The sequence below is a fragment of the Micropterus salmoides genome, unplaced genomic scaffold (genome assembly GCF_014851395.1).
Source record: "Micropterus salmoides isolate LMB-PRFRI ecotype aquatic unplaced genomic scaffold, ASM1485139v1 Ms_hic_scaffold_10, whole genome shotgun sequence".
NCBI lineage: Eukaryota > Metazoa > Chordata > Actinopteri > Centrarchiformes > Centrarchidae > Micropterus > Micropterus salmoides.
In genome coordinates this window covers 17,912,890-17,930,074 of record NW_024040041.1, presented here as the reverse complement: position 1 = coordinate 17,930,074, position 17,185 = coordinate 17,912,890, and the positions used below count along the sequence as shown (strand labels likewise).

At 40.7% G+C, this 17,185-nt stretch overlaps 2 protein-coding genes across 6 annotated transcripts in view; one reads left to right on the top strand and one right to left on the bottom strand.

Annotated features, from left to right (window-relative positions):
• si:ch73-374l24.1 (protein kinase C alpha type) overlaps positions 1-7,731 on the bottom strand; it is a 128,145-nt gene extending 120,414 nt beyond the window's left edge. For both annotated transcript variants that reach the window (XM_038700145.1, XM_038700150.1), the window contains exons 1-2: positions 7,565-7,731; positions 7,228-7,259 (exon numbers count right to left, since the gene is read on the bottom strand). In XM_038700145.1, the coding sequence (XP_038556073.1) occupies positions 7,228-7,259; positions 7,565-7,731 (199 nt within the window). The remainder of the gene's footprint in view (positions 1-7,227; positions 7,260-7,564) is intronic.
• A 1,844-nt stretch (positions 7,732-9,575) lies between these two features.
• Positions 9,576-17,185, top strand: part of cep112 (centrosomal protein 112) — a 103,468-nt gene continuing 95,858 nt past the window's right edge. For 3 of the 4 annotated variants that reach the window (XR_005442031.1, XM_038700131.1, XM_038700122.1), the window contains exons 1-3: positions 9,576-10,082; positions 10,291-10,481; positions 10,784-10,947. Coding sequence is in view for 3 of the 4 variants with exons in the window: in XM_038700131.1 (XP_038556059.1) it covers positions 9,983-10,082; positions 10,291-10,481; positions 10,784-10,947 (455 nt within the window). In the remaining variant the exon portion in view is untranslated. The remainder of the gene's footprint in view (positions 10,083-10,290; positions 10,482-10,783; positions 10,948-17,185) is intronic. The other variant, XM_038700115.1, reaches the window with a different exon arrangement.

The following is a 17,185-nucleotide window of genomic DNA, read 5'->3' as shown; positions in this document are numbered from 1 at the left end:
GGGGTCTACCACACCAGGGCAGGACCCCAGGTGCAGACTGTGCAAAGATGCCCCTGAGACAGTACAGCACATAACAGCAGGGTGTAAGGCAGGAAGTGTGTACACGGAACACCACAACCAGGTAGCTGTCATAGTGTACAGGAACATCTGCCATGAGTATGGGCTGGAAGTCCCAAGGTCAAAATGGAAGGCACCTCCTAAGGTAGTTGAGAAAGACCGAGCTAAGATCCTGTGGGACTTCAAGATCCAGACTGACAAACTAGTGATGGCTAACCAACCAGACATCGTGTTGATGGACAAACAGCAGAAGAAGGCAGTAGTGATAGATGTGGCAATCCCAAGCGACAGCAACATCAAGAAGAAGGAACACGAGAAGCTTGAGAAATACCAAGGGCTGAAAGAGGAGCTAGAAAAGATGTGGAAAGTAAGACCAACAGTGGTGCCAGTGGTTATCGGAGCACTGGGGGCCATGACCCTTAAAGTGGGAGAGTGGCTACAGCAGATTCCAGGTAAAACATCATAGCTCTCTGTCCAGAAGAGTGCAGTCCTAGGAACAGCTAAGATACTGCGCAGAACCCTCAAACTCCCAGAGGACCTAAGCTTGAGGATGACACATACCAGAGGGGGATTTCTTTTTTTTATACATACAGACAGACAGAGAGGTTTAAGAACAAAAGATGAGTATAAAGAGTTCAGAATTTCAGCTTTTATTTCCTGGTATTCACATCTAGATGTGTTAAACAACTCAGGACATACCAACCTTTGTATTAGATCACAGCATTCTTAGGTGAGCAAAAATAATGGAACAAATAATCTTAAAGTAAATAACATTTAATATTTGGTTGCATAACCCTTGCTTGCAATAACTGCCTCAAGCCTGCGACCCATTTGTGATGCTATTCCAGGCTTTTACCGCAGCTTCTTTCAGTTCTTGTTTGTTTCGGGGTGTTTCTCCCTTCAGTCTCCTCTTAGGGAGGTGAAATACATGCTCTATTGGGTTAAGGTCAGGTGATTGACTTGGCCAGGCTAAAACCTTCCACTTTTTTCCCCTGATAAAGTCCTTTGTTTTGTTGGCAGTGTGCTTTGGGTCATTGTCCTGCTGCATGATCAACTTCCTCTCGATTAATTTCAATGCATTTCTCCGTTTTTTCATTCTGCTGCTACAATCATCAGTTACATCATCAATAAATATATTTAACAGGAAATGCAGTCTTTATAGGTTTGAACCAAGGATGAAAACTTAGACTAGTCATGCAGAGCAATTTAATGTTTGGACAATCAAGAAACATCTGTCAGTCATATGTTCCAATAGTTTTGCTCACTTGAAAAATGGGTGGGTTCAAACAAAGGGTGGTATGTCATGAGTTGTTTAACACACAACAAGCTGTATTTCAGCAAATCGCATTCTTAAGTTTACTCTATATAGTACAATTGTCCGATAAAGATGGTTTATATCTGAGAAGCACATCTGTATTAAACTAATACAATCTTTTAAATCACATTGTTCGTGCCAATCTTCTTGACATTTGAGTTGATGGTTAATGGGGTCTATATTTGGCTTTAAAGCAAATATGCAGTATGATAAACTAACTGTTCTATTCAGATAAGTCAAAGTCCAGATTTTACATTTTGCTACAAGGGTTTCTTTTTTTGACACAATAAATGTATGAGTCATGAATTAAAAACACAACCAGCACACATTGAAACTGAGTGAGAATGACAAAACAAGATGCACAGCGAGAGGGAGAAAAGGGAGGGGTAGTGACGTCCAGGCTGAGTGTATTATGGCATTGGGAGTATAGGATAGCACTCAGCAGACCCATATGACAGGATGCATCGTTGTTGCAGATTTTCCACAGTGGACCACGTCACAGCTAACGAGATAACCAAGCACTTGTCTAAAATGTATATTAAAAACACCAGCGAGTGTACTGTACAGTGAATTGTGAGGTGGTAGTTTTTAATAACGTATTATTTTTTATTATTTTGAGATGAGTGACATCTTGTAGTGGTCCTACGGTGACCAGAAAATAAAGTAGGTTACTGTAAATGTACAGCAATCCCTGGTTATTCAAGAAAATGCCCGTAAATGCGGGGCTGCCGAACACAAAGGTTATTAAGTGATTCATTCATCTGTAATTCTGTACTATGCGTCCTACATCACTAACCAAGGAGAACCAAACATCACCTTTGTTACCTTTAAAAATAAAAAGGTAGACCAGTCACCAACCTGGGAGCAGCAGGGGCTCGGTCCTCCACCCACGCAAAGATTCTTTAGTAATAAAACCGCTTCCACTGCCATTGCACTATTCTCCACTGCTCGCTATTGTGTGGTGTGCGCACAGGAGAATTAAAAAAGAAACTCTGCTATCTGGCTTTTCAGTGCAGAGCAATAAGCCCTAGACAGCCCTTAATCTGCCCACGCCTTAGAAACCATTACCTGATATCAGTCATGCGGGGAAATGGATTGAGACAAATGATCACAGGAGTTACGCTTTTTCACCTTTCTAATTTACCTTTTAGAAGCCATATGTTCTGCTGTTGAGCTGCACCTCACACATGCAGCAGTACCACCTTTAGTAGAACAGGTATGAGCATCACAATTATTGTTGGTGTCGCAAAGGCTCAAATATTTTACTTTACATGCCTGCCTCAGAGAAGCAGTCCTTCAAGGCAGGCATGAAGAGCAAGCTATGTTTGAATTCACAGAAGGAAATGAATTCTTTCATTTAGAGTCCCAGAGCAATAAATATTTGCTCTAAAACCTCTCTGCACTGTCTGTCTTAAAGTCCCATGTAACAATCCAATATCCCACGTGTCCACAGCGTTATCAACAATTCCAAAAGCTGTTGCGCATCCAACCCTTAAAGAAAAGAGAGAGGTCTGTTTGTCAAGTTCTCTGGGGATTAACCCACAATATGGTAGCAGTTCCTTATGCACACTCAAGGAACATGTATCTGTCAGCCCAATTCCATGATGCCTTCATGGTCAAGCTCCACTGGCAAACAGTGCTGCGCATGGACAGTCCAGCCCCTGTACACGTGAGGAGTTTGAAATACATATTCATTTAGACAAAAAGGCAACATGATTTGTTATCTCTAGGCACTGCGATCACTTTTATACATGCATTAAAGAGCACAGATATGCACAACATACTGTAAGCATGAGCACAACAACAGCAACATATGAAGTCATATCCCCATCTCCTAAGAACTGAAAGTGACTTTCTAAATCTGGTGTTAAGAGGTTTGATTTAAACATGTAGGACATAGGGTAGGCACTGTTTCAGCAGAGAGTTAAAGCCACAGATCTTCTCACTGCTGTATCACTATGCAGAATGACACTCTGCTGGCATGACACACATGCCAGTAACTGGTGCAAAGGTATAGGTAAAGTGGGAGCGAGATGTACACCTTTGCCTTTTTCACTCAGGTTTGAGAGTAAGACGCTATACTTTCAGACAATGTACCCCACAGCAGAATGGCATTTATTTGAAATGGTCAGAGCCATCCAATGTTATACCCACACATTCATCAATACATGGTTGGCTCTCATATACTTAACTTTTTTTTTGATGAGGTGCATTCTGCCTCTACTCATTGTGTATGCTTAAGATTGCCACCTTCTAAATGCACAGCAACTCTACAGTAAATCAAGCCATTTTCAGTGTCTGGCACAGGTCACACTTTAAGCTCACTGGCAGTAATCTTGCAAAGCGTGTGGAAATAAAGTTGCTGTGCCACGCATCTATTTATGTACTTACACATGTAAATGGAGGAAAGGTGCCACGATCAGAAAGTAAAATATCTAACTTTAATTAGACATTACACATATTACATTTCATTTCTATTAACTTAATTTATTTGATATAATGACTTTTGTTTCTGCCCTGCGATGGGCTGGCGACCTGTCCAGGGTGTACCCCGCCTTTCGCCCGATGACAGCTGGGATTGGCTCCAGCCCCCTGCGACCCTGTACACAGGATAAGCGATGATGGATGGATGGATGGATGGACTTTTGTTTCTATTTTGTGTATACAGGTGCTGGTCATATAATTAGAATATCTTCAAAAAGTTGATTCATTTCAGTAATTCCATTCAAAAAGTGAAACTTGTATAATGTATATCATTCCACACAGACTGATATATTTCAAGTGTTCATTCCTTTTAATTTTGATGATTATAACTAATGAAAACCCCAAATCAGTATCTCAGAAAATTAGAATATTGTGAAAAGGTTCAATATTGAAGACACCTGGTGCCAAACTCTAATCAGCTAATTAACTCAAAACACCTGCAAAGGCCTTTAAATGGTCTCTCAGTCTAGTTCTGTAGGCTACACAATCATGGGGAAGACTGCTGACTTGACAGCTGTCCAAAAGACCACCATTGACACCTTGCACAAGGAGGGCAAGACACAAAAGGTCATTGCTAAAGAGGCTGGCTGTTCACAGAGCTCTGTGTTCAAGCACATTAATAGAGAGGCGAAGGGACGGAAAAGATGTGGTAGAAAAAAAGTGTACAAGCAATAGGGATAACCGCACCCTGGAGAGGATTGTGAAACAAAACCCATTCAAAAATGTGGGGGAGATTCACAAAGAGTGGACTGCAGCTGGAGTCAGTGCTTCAAGAACCACCACACACAGACGTATGCAAGACATGGGTTTCAGCTGTCGCATTCCTTGTGTCAAGCCACTCTTGAACAAGACACGGCGTCAGAAGCGTCTCGCCTGGGCTAAAGACAAAAAGGACTGGACTGCTGCTGAGTGGTCCAAAGTTATGTTATCTGATGAAAGTTAATTTTGCATTTCCTTTGGAAATCAAGGTCCCAGAGTCTGGAGGAAGAGAAGAGAGGCACAGAATGCACGTTGCTTGAAGTCCAGTGTAAAGTTTCCACAGTCAGTGATGGTTTGGGGTGCCATGTCATCTGCTGGTGTTGGTCCACTGTGTTTTCTGAGGTCCAAGGTCAATGCAGTCATCTACCAGGAAGTTTTAGAGCACTTCATGCTTCCTGCTGCTGACCAACTTTATGGAGATGCAGATTTCATTTTCCAACAGGACTTGGCACCTGCACACAGTGCCAAAGCTACCAGTACCTGGTTTAAGGACCATGGTATCCCTGTTCTTAACTGGCCAGCAAACTCGCCTGAGCTTTACCCTATAGAAAATCTATGGGGTATTGTGAAGAGGAAGATGCGATACGCCAGACCCAACAATGCAGACAAGCTGAAGGCCACTATCAGAGCAACCTGGGCTCTCATAACACCTGAGCAGTGCCACAGACTGATCGACTCCATGCTACGCCGCATTGCTGCAGTAATTCAGGCAAAAGGAGCCCCAACTAAGTATTGAGTGCTGTACATGCTCATACTTTTCATGTTCATACTTTTCAGTTGGCCAACATTTCTAAAAATCCTTTTTTTGTATTGGTCTTAAATAATATTCAAATTTTTGGAGATACTGAATTTGGGATTTTCATTAGTTGTCAGTTTTAATCATCACAATTAAATGAAATAAACATTTGAAATATCAGTCTGTGTGTAATGAATGAATATCCAAGTTTCACTTTTTGAATGGAATTACTGAAATAAATCAACTTTTTGATGATATTCTAATTATATGACCAGCACCTGTAAGTGCCTCACAGGTGATCTAACCTTAATCTGACCTCAGTAATACTTATAACTCTTCCTGTTTTCATCTTTGTCTCGTTCGCTCCTCAACCTTTCCCTTTCCATTCTCCCCTTTAGCTGACACAGTATCATATGTCTAGAGAGAAATGCTACACTGGCCACGATGCCAGCAAAAGGGTGTTGATTTCAGTGCACATGTGGCACCCTGACTCCTTGCAGAAGCTGAAAGTGAAAGTGAAAATCTACAATGGCCTTTTGACTGTTAAGAAGTGCTTAAGAAATGTGCTCAAAGAAAGGTGTTTAGATAAACAAAATCAGAAAATATTTTAGTATAAAGCACACATTTAGGATGCTTACATGAGTGACTTTCACACTGAAACAATGGGTGGTGTTGTCCACCTGCCACACCTGGGGGGGGGGGGGGGACATTTGATTCATGTTGTGAGTCTCTGAGCACTTTATTTTTTTGAGTTACCTTTAACAGAGAAACTTCAATCAGATGCCTGTTTTCTACTGGCCTCTTGTACAGGGTTTCCTGTATTTGTCTCTTGCGATTTAATGGAAGTACTGGTTTGCCAACTATGAAAGGTAATGACTTTCTTCTTAATGACTACCTCTTAGGCCTCCAGACACACCTTGTTTCATCTTGTTAACTTTACAGGGTATGGGCATCCATATGGGCCTGACTCACGTAACATGTGTGTTGGAGAAGATAAAGCATTGACCTTGCCACTCTTTGCAGAGTCATCCAGAAAATTGTCAGCCAGCCCCTGTCCAACCTCCAATACCACACAGTGTTGTGTCTGCAGATGGCGCAGCTTTCAACTATGAGCCAGCCTACCACGAGCCTGCCCCATCCCTACCCCTCAAGCCGCACAGTCTCCTAGTTTTAACTCTTGGCAGCATGAGCCAGTCAGCGGTGGCTAGGCTGTGATTGACTTGAACACTGGCTCTAGTGCAGCTGGAGGTGACTCGAGTAACATTCCCCAACTTGTCTATGAGGATGTGTTTCCACATCCCTCACAGAATACTGAGCCTTCTCAACGTTATGGCACCATCTCAAACACAGCAGGAGGGTATGGCCGAGCAAGGGATCTTTAAATGTATACTTGATTTGAACATATGTTCTTTTACAGAAATGACTCCTAATCAATAAGGTTTGTCTTCCAGAGTCAAGAGATGACAAACATGGATTTTCTGTCAAAGCTGCAGCTAAATGTTTCACTTTAATATCTTGCAATTCAAATAAACTGTCCTGCACACATTTACCTGCTTTATATTTTTTTTCCTTGTAGAATGACATCCACTGAAAAGTCAAAATAAAATGTTTTCCAACCGAAGCTTTTCATTTGTACAACTACATTTGCAATGTCATAGTCTTTGCTCATGGAACCATTTAAAACATAATTTGCAAAATGCATAAATGGAGGCTTAGCTTGAGTAAGACTAACAAATGGCAATGTATAAACAAAATAACAAGTGCTCAACTTCTCTGCTTTCAATGTGAAGTATGGAGCTTGGCTATCTACAGGGAATGTGGCGTTCTAGTACACTGGAATCTCCGCTACATACACACATGCATGCAATTGGTTTACCTTGGCATTGAAATCCTTGTTTCCCAAATCCCCTGCAACAAAAACACAAGTGTTACAAATAGAGATGCTTTATTCTGCCTTGCAGCAATATAAAAGGTGTGTATATAACTTTTGTAGACTGGTTAATGTTACTAATTTGCAAGTAAACCCATGGAACGCACTGAGGGGCACAAAACCTCGATTACATCTAAGCCATTAGAACAAACTTTGGTTACTGAAGACCCAAAGCATGGCGAATAGCTGCTGTTTTGCATATATGAGAAATAATCCTGCCAAAACTGACTGGACAGGCAGCATGTGCTGTTCAAAAGACAAGTGTGCATGGAGTGAGACTCACCATATGAAGTCTGTACAATGGCTGCAAAACGTCGGCTGCTTGAAAAATCTCGCAGTAAATTTGTGGTTCTTCACTTCATGCACATTTTTCTGCCGCAAAGCACCTTTGCGGGCGAATCGATTCCCGACCCCAGCTGAGTCACTATAATGTAGAAGATGGTCAGCCATAATGGGGGAACCAAAACCAAAAACCCTACACAACCACAACTTCGTGTTGTCCCGACCAGTTTCTGTGAGGTCCTTGTGTCTTCACAGCTCTTGACAAGTAACGCTGTTTCTGCCAGGGCGCTCCTGACACACCGCACGCCTCCCCTCTGCCCGCACTACAGCTGAGCGCTTCTTTTTCATTCAAAGTGACGTCGGCGGGGTCTGCCTTCACGTGCTGCTGGAATATTTCACTCCACTTTCAGTTCACAATTAAACACTAGAGTTTATCAGAAGTGTTTTTTGGAGGGGCACCTAAGCACATGGAAGATATGCCCACTAGTAGGCTACTAGTGCGGGCTATGTTAGGGGTTGTATGCAGAATTTAAAATTAAATTTGAGTTTTAATGATGAATGAACCAAGTAGACATGCCCCTCCATCCCTTGCTCACCATCCCACAAAGAGAAGGCGTTGAACGCCATCTTGTGGACTTAAAATAAACTACAGTTCTCTCTACTAAACTTTTATTGATGCAGAGTTCATTACAACAACAAAAATGCAAAGCATACAATTCATCGCTACATCCTAGGCTACATTGCTAGAAGCTCAAATTAAATCCCGTTCTTCTAGAATAGCCTATTGGAGCTTTTTATCGCTTTTTATTTAGCCTAGGTCTTTAGCCTATACACTCTCAGAAAATAAAGTACATAATTTTACCTTTAGGGGTACAATGGCTTGTCACTGGGGCTGTACCCTGAAGGGTACAGCTTTTGTACCCTTGGCACACACTTGGACACACACATATGTTCCTTTTTGATTCTCAAAAAGGTACATATATGTACCTTGAGGTCCAATAATAAGCCCAATGGGGTACGTTAGTGTAGATTGTACCTTGGGGGACAGAAATGGACTACTACTGTACCCCTATTTCTGACAGTATTTTTTAAATTGTTCTATTGAGGGGCAGTAGTATTTCAGTAAACCAATTGATGCAGGGTATGGATCCAGTCCATTTCAGTTTGTGAATGTGGAACTTTAGTAGGCTATGAGCAGCTGCACAATAGGCCTATATTTCAAATTGTCCAGATAATGGAGTAGCCTAGCCTACAAAATAGACATCAAATAGCCTACATTAGGTTTTATATATATATATATATATATATATATATATATATATATATATAGATAGATAGATAGATAGATGAAATAGGCCTATAGCTTCCCTTTCCAATTTGCATGAATCAAAGTTATAATCAATGTTAAGTTTATATCTTTGCAACAATTATTTGGTGAGGTAAATTTGATGCAATATCTTAAAGAACACTTCTTTTACCTTTTTAAGAATACAGAAAGCATATTTGTTAAGAATAGCCTTGTAGGCTATGCCTTTTCCACTGTAAATCACTCCCAATAGAGCACCAACGGACTTGCTGCAGAAACTATAGTCCAGAGCATTCCCTATGTTTGTTTGACTACTGCACGACCTGTTCTCAATAATTTCTTCTATAAATAATGATTAGAAACAAAGCTATCCACTAAACAGAATCAAGCCAGGCATCAGAGAAACCGGTCGAAATACCGCAAAACAAAGTGGTCATATTATCGATTCTGGGCACTGTCTCAAATATTTCACCTTACTGGTCAACATTTAATGTTTATTTTAAAAGCACAAATTAATATTGTACAGCTGGGAATAAAACGCAGTGTAGTTATATAGCATAATTAAATATCTTGCCTTAAAAACAAACGGTTTTCAAAATAACTCCAATGCTTGGGGGACAGTGATGTGCAGTTTCTATGGCAACAGGGAGACGCTGCGTCTCCACGGAAAACGGATATGGCGTAGAAAGAGGACGCTTAAGTTTTGAACCATTTTGAGCGGTGCAATCAGTGCTCACTGTAAGTCGCCTTTTATTCCTTTTCCTACATTTTCATCAACAATGTGCATCGTTTAACGTGCCGTTGGTTTGATCTCGAAAGTCTGTAACAAACAACAACGCCCCGCGAGTGTTTTACCGGTCTGCTTTAGCTCGTTTGCTAATATATCAGTCCTTCAAGCATGTAGGTTAGCTAGCTAACGTTAGTTTGTAAACACTGCTCGTTATAGTTACGAAGTGGTTAGTCGTCATGCTAACATTACGTGACACGACGTTACCATAAGTTCATATTTAAGTAGACCTCTACTCTAATATAATCGCCTTTTGTAGCTAGTTAACATAAACGACGCTAGCCAATAGTAACTTGACGTTATTTCTTATTAACTTAACTGTCACCATGAGCAAACACGAGGACTCATGGGATAGGCTGGACACTGAGTTTGACCGTCTTCTACTGGACATGAAGCCGTATGTTCTTCGACACCCCAACAAGACAGGTGAGATTTCATTCCATCCTCACTAAACACATGAAGCATCACTGATGTAGTAAACTTAATTAGCCTCTGTTTTGTCCTGTTCTCATACTACGCTAAGCAAATTAATGTAATTAGACAACTCCAATACATTAACTGACAGTATAATACATGCATATATTGAATTAGCTGGTGCATATTTCCCCTGCCCCTCTCTTTCCATTGACATCAGAGCGCCAGCGATGTGCCATATGGATAAAGAAGCTGTGTGACCCGGCCACATGTGGTTCAGGTCTGATAGGCCATAAGAACCGCAACATGTATGCCCGTTTGCTCCTTCACATGCTCAAAAGAGGGTTCCTGGAGTTGCCTTTCACCAGCAAACCAGAGCCTGGCAGCCTCAAGACACTCCCTACCTACATGGTAAGAATGACTGCTTCATCAATTATAAATATTGCTGTATTTCCATCTAGAAGTAACACAACTTACAAACCACTTTTGCATATTCATTTGTAGCAGAATGAACTTCAAAAATGCTGTCATATTCAAGTTTAAATGAAGAGACATTTTTTGGAGGAAACATCCACAAAGTCACTTATAGAAAATATTCTAGCTTGATTCTGATGCAGTTGCAACTCATTAAATATCATTGCAAAGGGTAGCATAGGCTACTGATACATATTTAACTCTGTCTTCATCTGCTGTCTTTGAATTCTCTTTTCTAGTCTATCTATTTTGATGAGCCACTGGCTGGTCGGTCTGTGGAGCACAGCAATGCGGGTCTGCCTGACTGGGTGACAGGAGAGCTGGGAGGCTACACTGATGACAGTTTGGCTTTTGGTCTGATTAAAGACAGAACCAGTTCCACACCTGTCGCAGCTAATCACAGGTATCATTCCACTGTACATTACCTCAGTTAAATACATATAGCTTTACCTTTCAAAAATTGTGCCTAAATAAAACTAGGCGATAACAATTAATCACCTGACTTTTTAAAAAACCTACATACATAAACATGGTGACATTATAGATCCATCCATCCATCGTTAACCACTTATCCTGCGTACAGGGTCGCGGGACATTATAGATTTGATCATTATTATGCACTTGTGCATAGTAATGCAGGTTATAAAAAACTGACTTGGAACCAGATTTTATGGTACAATGTACATGGGTCTAAATAGGGGAAATTCAGCACTCTGACCTGCATTATTATACATGGGCATCTTATTTCAAAACTTATTATAATTTACAAAACTTTGAACTTATCAAACTTTGATGCTCTTTTCTAAATGTTAAATAAAAACAGTATTTGTTCGACATAACATTTCTTCACTCGTACATAGGGATGCAACGATTCCAGATTTTGTTGGTACAATTATTGTCAGAGAAATAATCACGGTTTCACAATTATTATGCATTAATTAATTTCACAACACTAGTAATGACTTAAGTTGATTTTTAATATTTAATTACATTAACAATTATATTTCTATAATATTTAAGTATTATTAATATAAGAGGAATATTAACTTTTATCCACCAGGGGAAATTGTTATAAAGGAGGGGAGTAAACTGTATTGTTACTGTCATCAACTCTCATCCATACATATGTTTTAGTGAAAATTATAGAAAGAAATTGAGTGCAGTGTTAACTGAAATGCAGTTAATTGGTAGCCTATAGCCCTGAAAGTCTATAAGCTCCTGATGTGTTAGTTAGTGTTTTACACCTGGCAACATTTTCTCAACACAGACAAGAGAAGACAAGCGATTCGCAGTGAGTGGAAGCTGCTCAGTTCAACTACTTTGACCGCGGCATGCGCCTGAGCTTGCGTGCGGTGCATGTTGCTCGATGCAGAAACAAACCAAGTCACTGAAAATAATGGGTTTTAAAGCGTAGCCGGGCTGTCGTTGCGGTGGGTCTGAAAGTTTACACCTGCGTTGTTTGTTTACGTTGCACTGAAAGCTCGACTCTCACCGCTACGGCATCGATTGTAAGTGACACGTTTATATTTAATTCTCTACCAACTTGCTATGTTATTCAATATAATGTATTAGGCCTACCTTTACTTGGGTGTTCAAAGCTATGTAGTGATCCCGCAGGTACTGCATCAAGTTTAATATAATTAATCGCTCCTTTAGCTGCTATAGTTGCCTATAAATGGTCAGTGAAACGCCCCTCATTAATATTAATACATACTGACTGCATGAAGAAAAGGAGGCAAATCCTAACAGAGAAGCTACAAAACGAGATTTAACTCAGTGTGACACTGACGTTCCTTTTGGTGAAGCTGAAGCATGTTTTTTGGTGGGTAAAAAACGCACTTTCATGCAACGCTTGTGCACCGGAGGAAAGGGGCAATCAGAGCTCCACCCCTTTATAACCGATCTGCAGGAAGGAGCATCCCTCTTGAGTAGTGACGTCACTATTTATGAGAATAAATTTCAATGCATGCAAGTAGGCCTGTTAATATGATTCCTGATTAAACTGTCCAACATATTTGAGGTGTTCTTTTGCAGAAACAGAATCTCCGTTTGTGTTTATTATCGTCAGTCATGGTTCTTTTTGTAAATGTAAACGCTCCGTATTTGTATAGCGCCTTTCTAGTCTTTTCGACCACTCAAAGCACTTTTACACTACATCTGCATTCACCATTCACACACATTCACAGAAACTAACATTCACACACTAGTGGAACAGCCACCAGGGGCAATTCGGGGTTCAGTATCTTGCCCAAGGACACTTCGACATGCAGCCTAGAGGAGCCGGGGATTGAACTGCCGACCTTCCGATTAACGGGCAACCCGCTCTACCCCCTGAGCCACAGCGGCAAATTATCTAAAATTGTATTTTTTTTATTGCACACTTCAGGGAAAATTAATCAGTGAAGGATCTTGAACTAAACCACAGACTAGTGTACCTTCTAACATTGACATGCAAATTCACAGCTATCTCATATGAATGGGTCCAGCACGGGTCGAACACACCATGAGAAGACCCCTGTCATATGTGCGTTTGCGTCTGTCTGGTGAAGAAATTACCTAATTCTGTGAGCGTCCTTTAAACTAAATTTCAAATGAAATGATCTCCCTGGACAGTATATTGGCATACAAGTGGAACATCCACAAATTTTTTCTTTGAAGAGTTTATAGTTGCTTATTAAAATGGCAGTGAGAGGTTCTGGCTCCCCTCTCTTTTGAAATGCAACACATTTTACAGTCAGAAGTCAAATATGAGCATTCTAGTATGGTATTGTGTCCCTGCACAAACAAGAGTCTATTGAAAAGAGAGCTCTTCCCTTGTTCCAGCTGGTGACTTAAGTTCTCAGAGGAGAAGACTGACAATATATATATATATGGTCAGATATAGAAGATGCTACATGTACAATGCACAAGATATTTATCCAAGCACTCTGTTTTGATGGTCTTTTATCAGACTGAAAACATCGGGCTGTGAAGCTGGAGATACACAGCTGTCGTGGCTGATCACCCATCGTATTTTCTCAGCAGCACTGTCTGAAAAGCCTAGGACATTGCCAAGTTCTTGCATCAGTCTGTATGAGCTGTCCATTCTGACTTTTCAAAGAAATGCACTTCAAAACAGCACGAGAGGATGAGGAACCTCTCGTATTCTCTATATATGTTTGTTATTCTCCTCTTTACGCTTTCCCAGTTGTTGAACCTGAGGTCTAACCCCAGAGAGAAGAGAGGAAAGTAGAAAAAGATGCTTTGTAGCTCATTAGCTTGTTCACTGTTTCTTAAATTGCTTGATTTCTGTACGCGTATGAGCATCAGCTAACTGCCTAAAACCTCAATATGCACATATTTAGACACATACATGTGTATTTTGGCTTTAGAAATGTGCTGCTTAAGTAATGACTTGTCTGGAAGCTCTTGTTCTACTCAGATACACATGCACGTGTACACACACACACACACACACACACACACACACATATGTAAACTCTTTCAACATGCCGCACTAAATCATCAGTCATCCTAGTTTGCTCAGGGATATTTCCTCTGACTCTAGGCAGTTCAGGGGTTTGACAACGGGATGTTAGTAATGGCTCAGGAAAGGCAAATTAGACCTCAGTGGCTTGATATGCTCATTAGCATAATAAAAAGAGAGCACTGTAAATGTAGTAAAGAGAGCTTAATATCCACCAGGGCACTGTGTAAGAAAGAGTACCGGCCCCCTGCTGCCATATGTAATTCATATTTTACTGACAGGGGGTTGTAGAATATTTAATTCTTAATGATCATTAGCACTTGTCTTTAAATATTTGTCACACTTTAACTTGGTTTTTCTAGCCCCCATCCTACAAGCAGGGACATGTTTTAATTGTGTTTTGAGTTAGTAACAGTTGAAAATGACAAAAAGAAGTACATTGTAACATGCAAGCATACTTAAATCACTTTCACTTTTCAGTTTGAATCATTTAATTAAATTCAGCATGGCCTGATTGACTTTATGACTCCATGTCTAGCAGGGAGTTGTTGTTTTTTTTTTAACGTACATCTGTTTGCCTAATAGATGCTATGGCTTACATTGCAAGTGATTTGAAACAGGGTGGCTACAGCCCTTCCTCCCCTCTGCTGTAGAGGGTGGGGAGCAGACTGCTGAGTACCATAGTGTCTGATTGGGATAAGACCATGAAAGACCCTCAGATCACAGGCTAACGTCCTGATGGAGAAAATTAGCCCGGCCAAGAGTCCTTTTATGTGTCTTTCTCATTTAGATAAGATTAAATGGAAGGAACTTGTCTGACTCCCTCTCTGTGATGTGGCAGCGTTTGATCTCTGTCTCACTCACCATTAGTCAGGTGATGGGCAGGACTTCTTCTAGCTTGTGAAACTGCTGGGTCCAATTCAAGATCTAAATGCAAAGTTGGGATGATTTTGAGGTGTTACTTCTGTTTCACACAGATGTGGGTGTGCTGTAATGTGTGTGTTGTTTAACATAATGTAACCTCATTAGTGTAAAATGCCCTGAGCGAACGCCACCATGCATTCCACTATTGCTGTGCTATTTCTAATTTAGCCACAAGATGGAGTCACAGCTTCGTTCATGTAGCACCAAATCAGGCAGAGGAATGCTGTGGGAAAGCAAGTGCAGTCGGCGAGGGTCAAGAGATCAGACAAAACAGCTTTGGTGATTAGCCTACATATCCACTCCTCCTTCTTATACGTCACCTTGTGTTCAAAGGAGACACATAATGAAAAAGACATGGGGAGAAAATGGTGGGCGAGGGTTGGTTTTGACATGGTAACGTGGTAATCGGCACAGTTGGTGTCAAGTTCACTGCTAAAGTTTAGTTTTCATTTTCGGCAGCCTCACTTTTAGGGGTTTTTATTGTCTCTTCCTCTGACTTCTGTCCTGCATCTGTGTGCTTTTTATCTGAAAACTCTGAACACCTCCCTCCCCTCCGCAACCTTTTGTTCTGGGTAAGAGCGACAATGACATTGTCCTTGCAGTTGCAGTAGTCAGCCAATGATGCTTGTGTAAGTGCCTCACGGCTAGAGTATTTCCACTGATCTTGTCCCTAGTGTGTGTGTGTGTGTGTGTGTGTGTGTGTGTGTGTGTGTGTGTGTGTGTGTGTGTGTGTGTGTGTGTGTGTGTGTGTGTGTGTGTGTGTGTGTGTGTGTGTGTGTGTGTGTGTGTGTGTCCCAAGGTCAGTCTGCTTTCCTGAGGGTGCCCGAGGCTGAGACCCAGGCCCACTGGCTCTGCATCTGGAGGTCAGGCTGCTTTAATCAGCCAAGCTGCAGCTTGTGAGGCTCTACATGGTGTTCTCATTTTCTTGTGTGTGTCTCTGGCCTGACTTGCCACTGCTTTGATCTCTGGGCCTCAGACTCCAGACACATCTGATTCAATTATCCTCATCCACCTGTTGACTTAGAGGCCCATGATTTTAAAGCTTGGCCCCCTTATCCAAGTTTCATGGTGTGTGTTTGTGTGTGTGCACACATGCACAGACAAACCAGTATGTGAGAGAGGAGTGAATACATGAATGCTGAAGTTATAACATAATAATTAAAAATGAGTTAAACAATATTAAATCCCTAACCGTATTATTGCAGTTTATTGTATCTGTTTTTTCTTGTAATAGTTTTCTTTTTTAATGTTATTATTTAAGGACATCTGTACAGTATATATGCCTCCTTTGTTGCAAGATTTAGCTGCCCTCCCATTGTAACGAATGTAAAATTAAGTGTATCAGCGTTTTGATGGTGCTCAGGTCAATTAACATTATTTACAACACATGGCATGTCAGTGTAAGACGTCCTGGTACATAAATCACATCACACTGCCCCATGACATCAACTGTACACATACAGAAGCACAATGTAAATATTGCAGTATAACTCTGTGCAGCTTCAGGCCACTACACACTTTTAAGTAATTACCATGAAAAACACAAGCGGCTAACTTAGCTCAAGGTATTAATACCTTGCTCTCACTGAGGTGTTCCTGCTGAGCATCTAAAACGTTGGATCTTTTGAAGCATAGTAGTATCTAGGATTTGATGTGTGTGATTTTTTTGTCCTAATACCAGTCCAGTCTTATCCCTAGAATCCAACTATGTGGGGTGGTGATGGCGCAACGGATAAGACACATGCCTTTGGTGTAAGAGACCTGGGTTCAATCCTCCACTGTGTCCCTGAGCAAGACACTGCGACCTCTGACATGTATAGCAATTGTGTGACCAAAGTCACTTTGGATAAAAGCGTCAGCTAAATGAATAAATGTAATGTACTGATATCTTACTAGTTGTTGTTACATAGTTATATATCAGTAGTCCCTAATCAAAACATTGTACCAAGTAAAATAATACAACAAATTAATAATAATTAATTTGTTTAATATTATATATTTAACTATAGGTTAAATATAGCATAAATATAGTCTATAACAGTACCTGGAGCCATTGCAGTCAAATGGATTACAATTCTGTTTCACGAACATGGCAATAATTGAGCCATCTTTCTATGCTTTAGTTTGAGTTGTGAAATAGCTGCTAGGTAGATTACCTATATAAACTGTGATAATATTTACTCAAGTCAACAAACGAAGTTGCAATAAGCCTTAGGATAACCTTGGTGTTGAATGTGTGTTCCTTAACCTA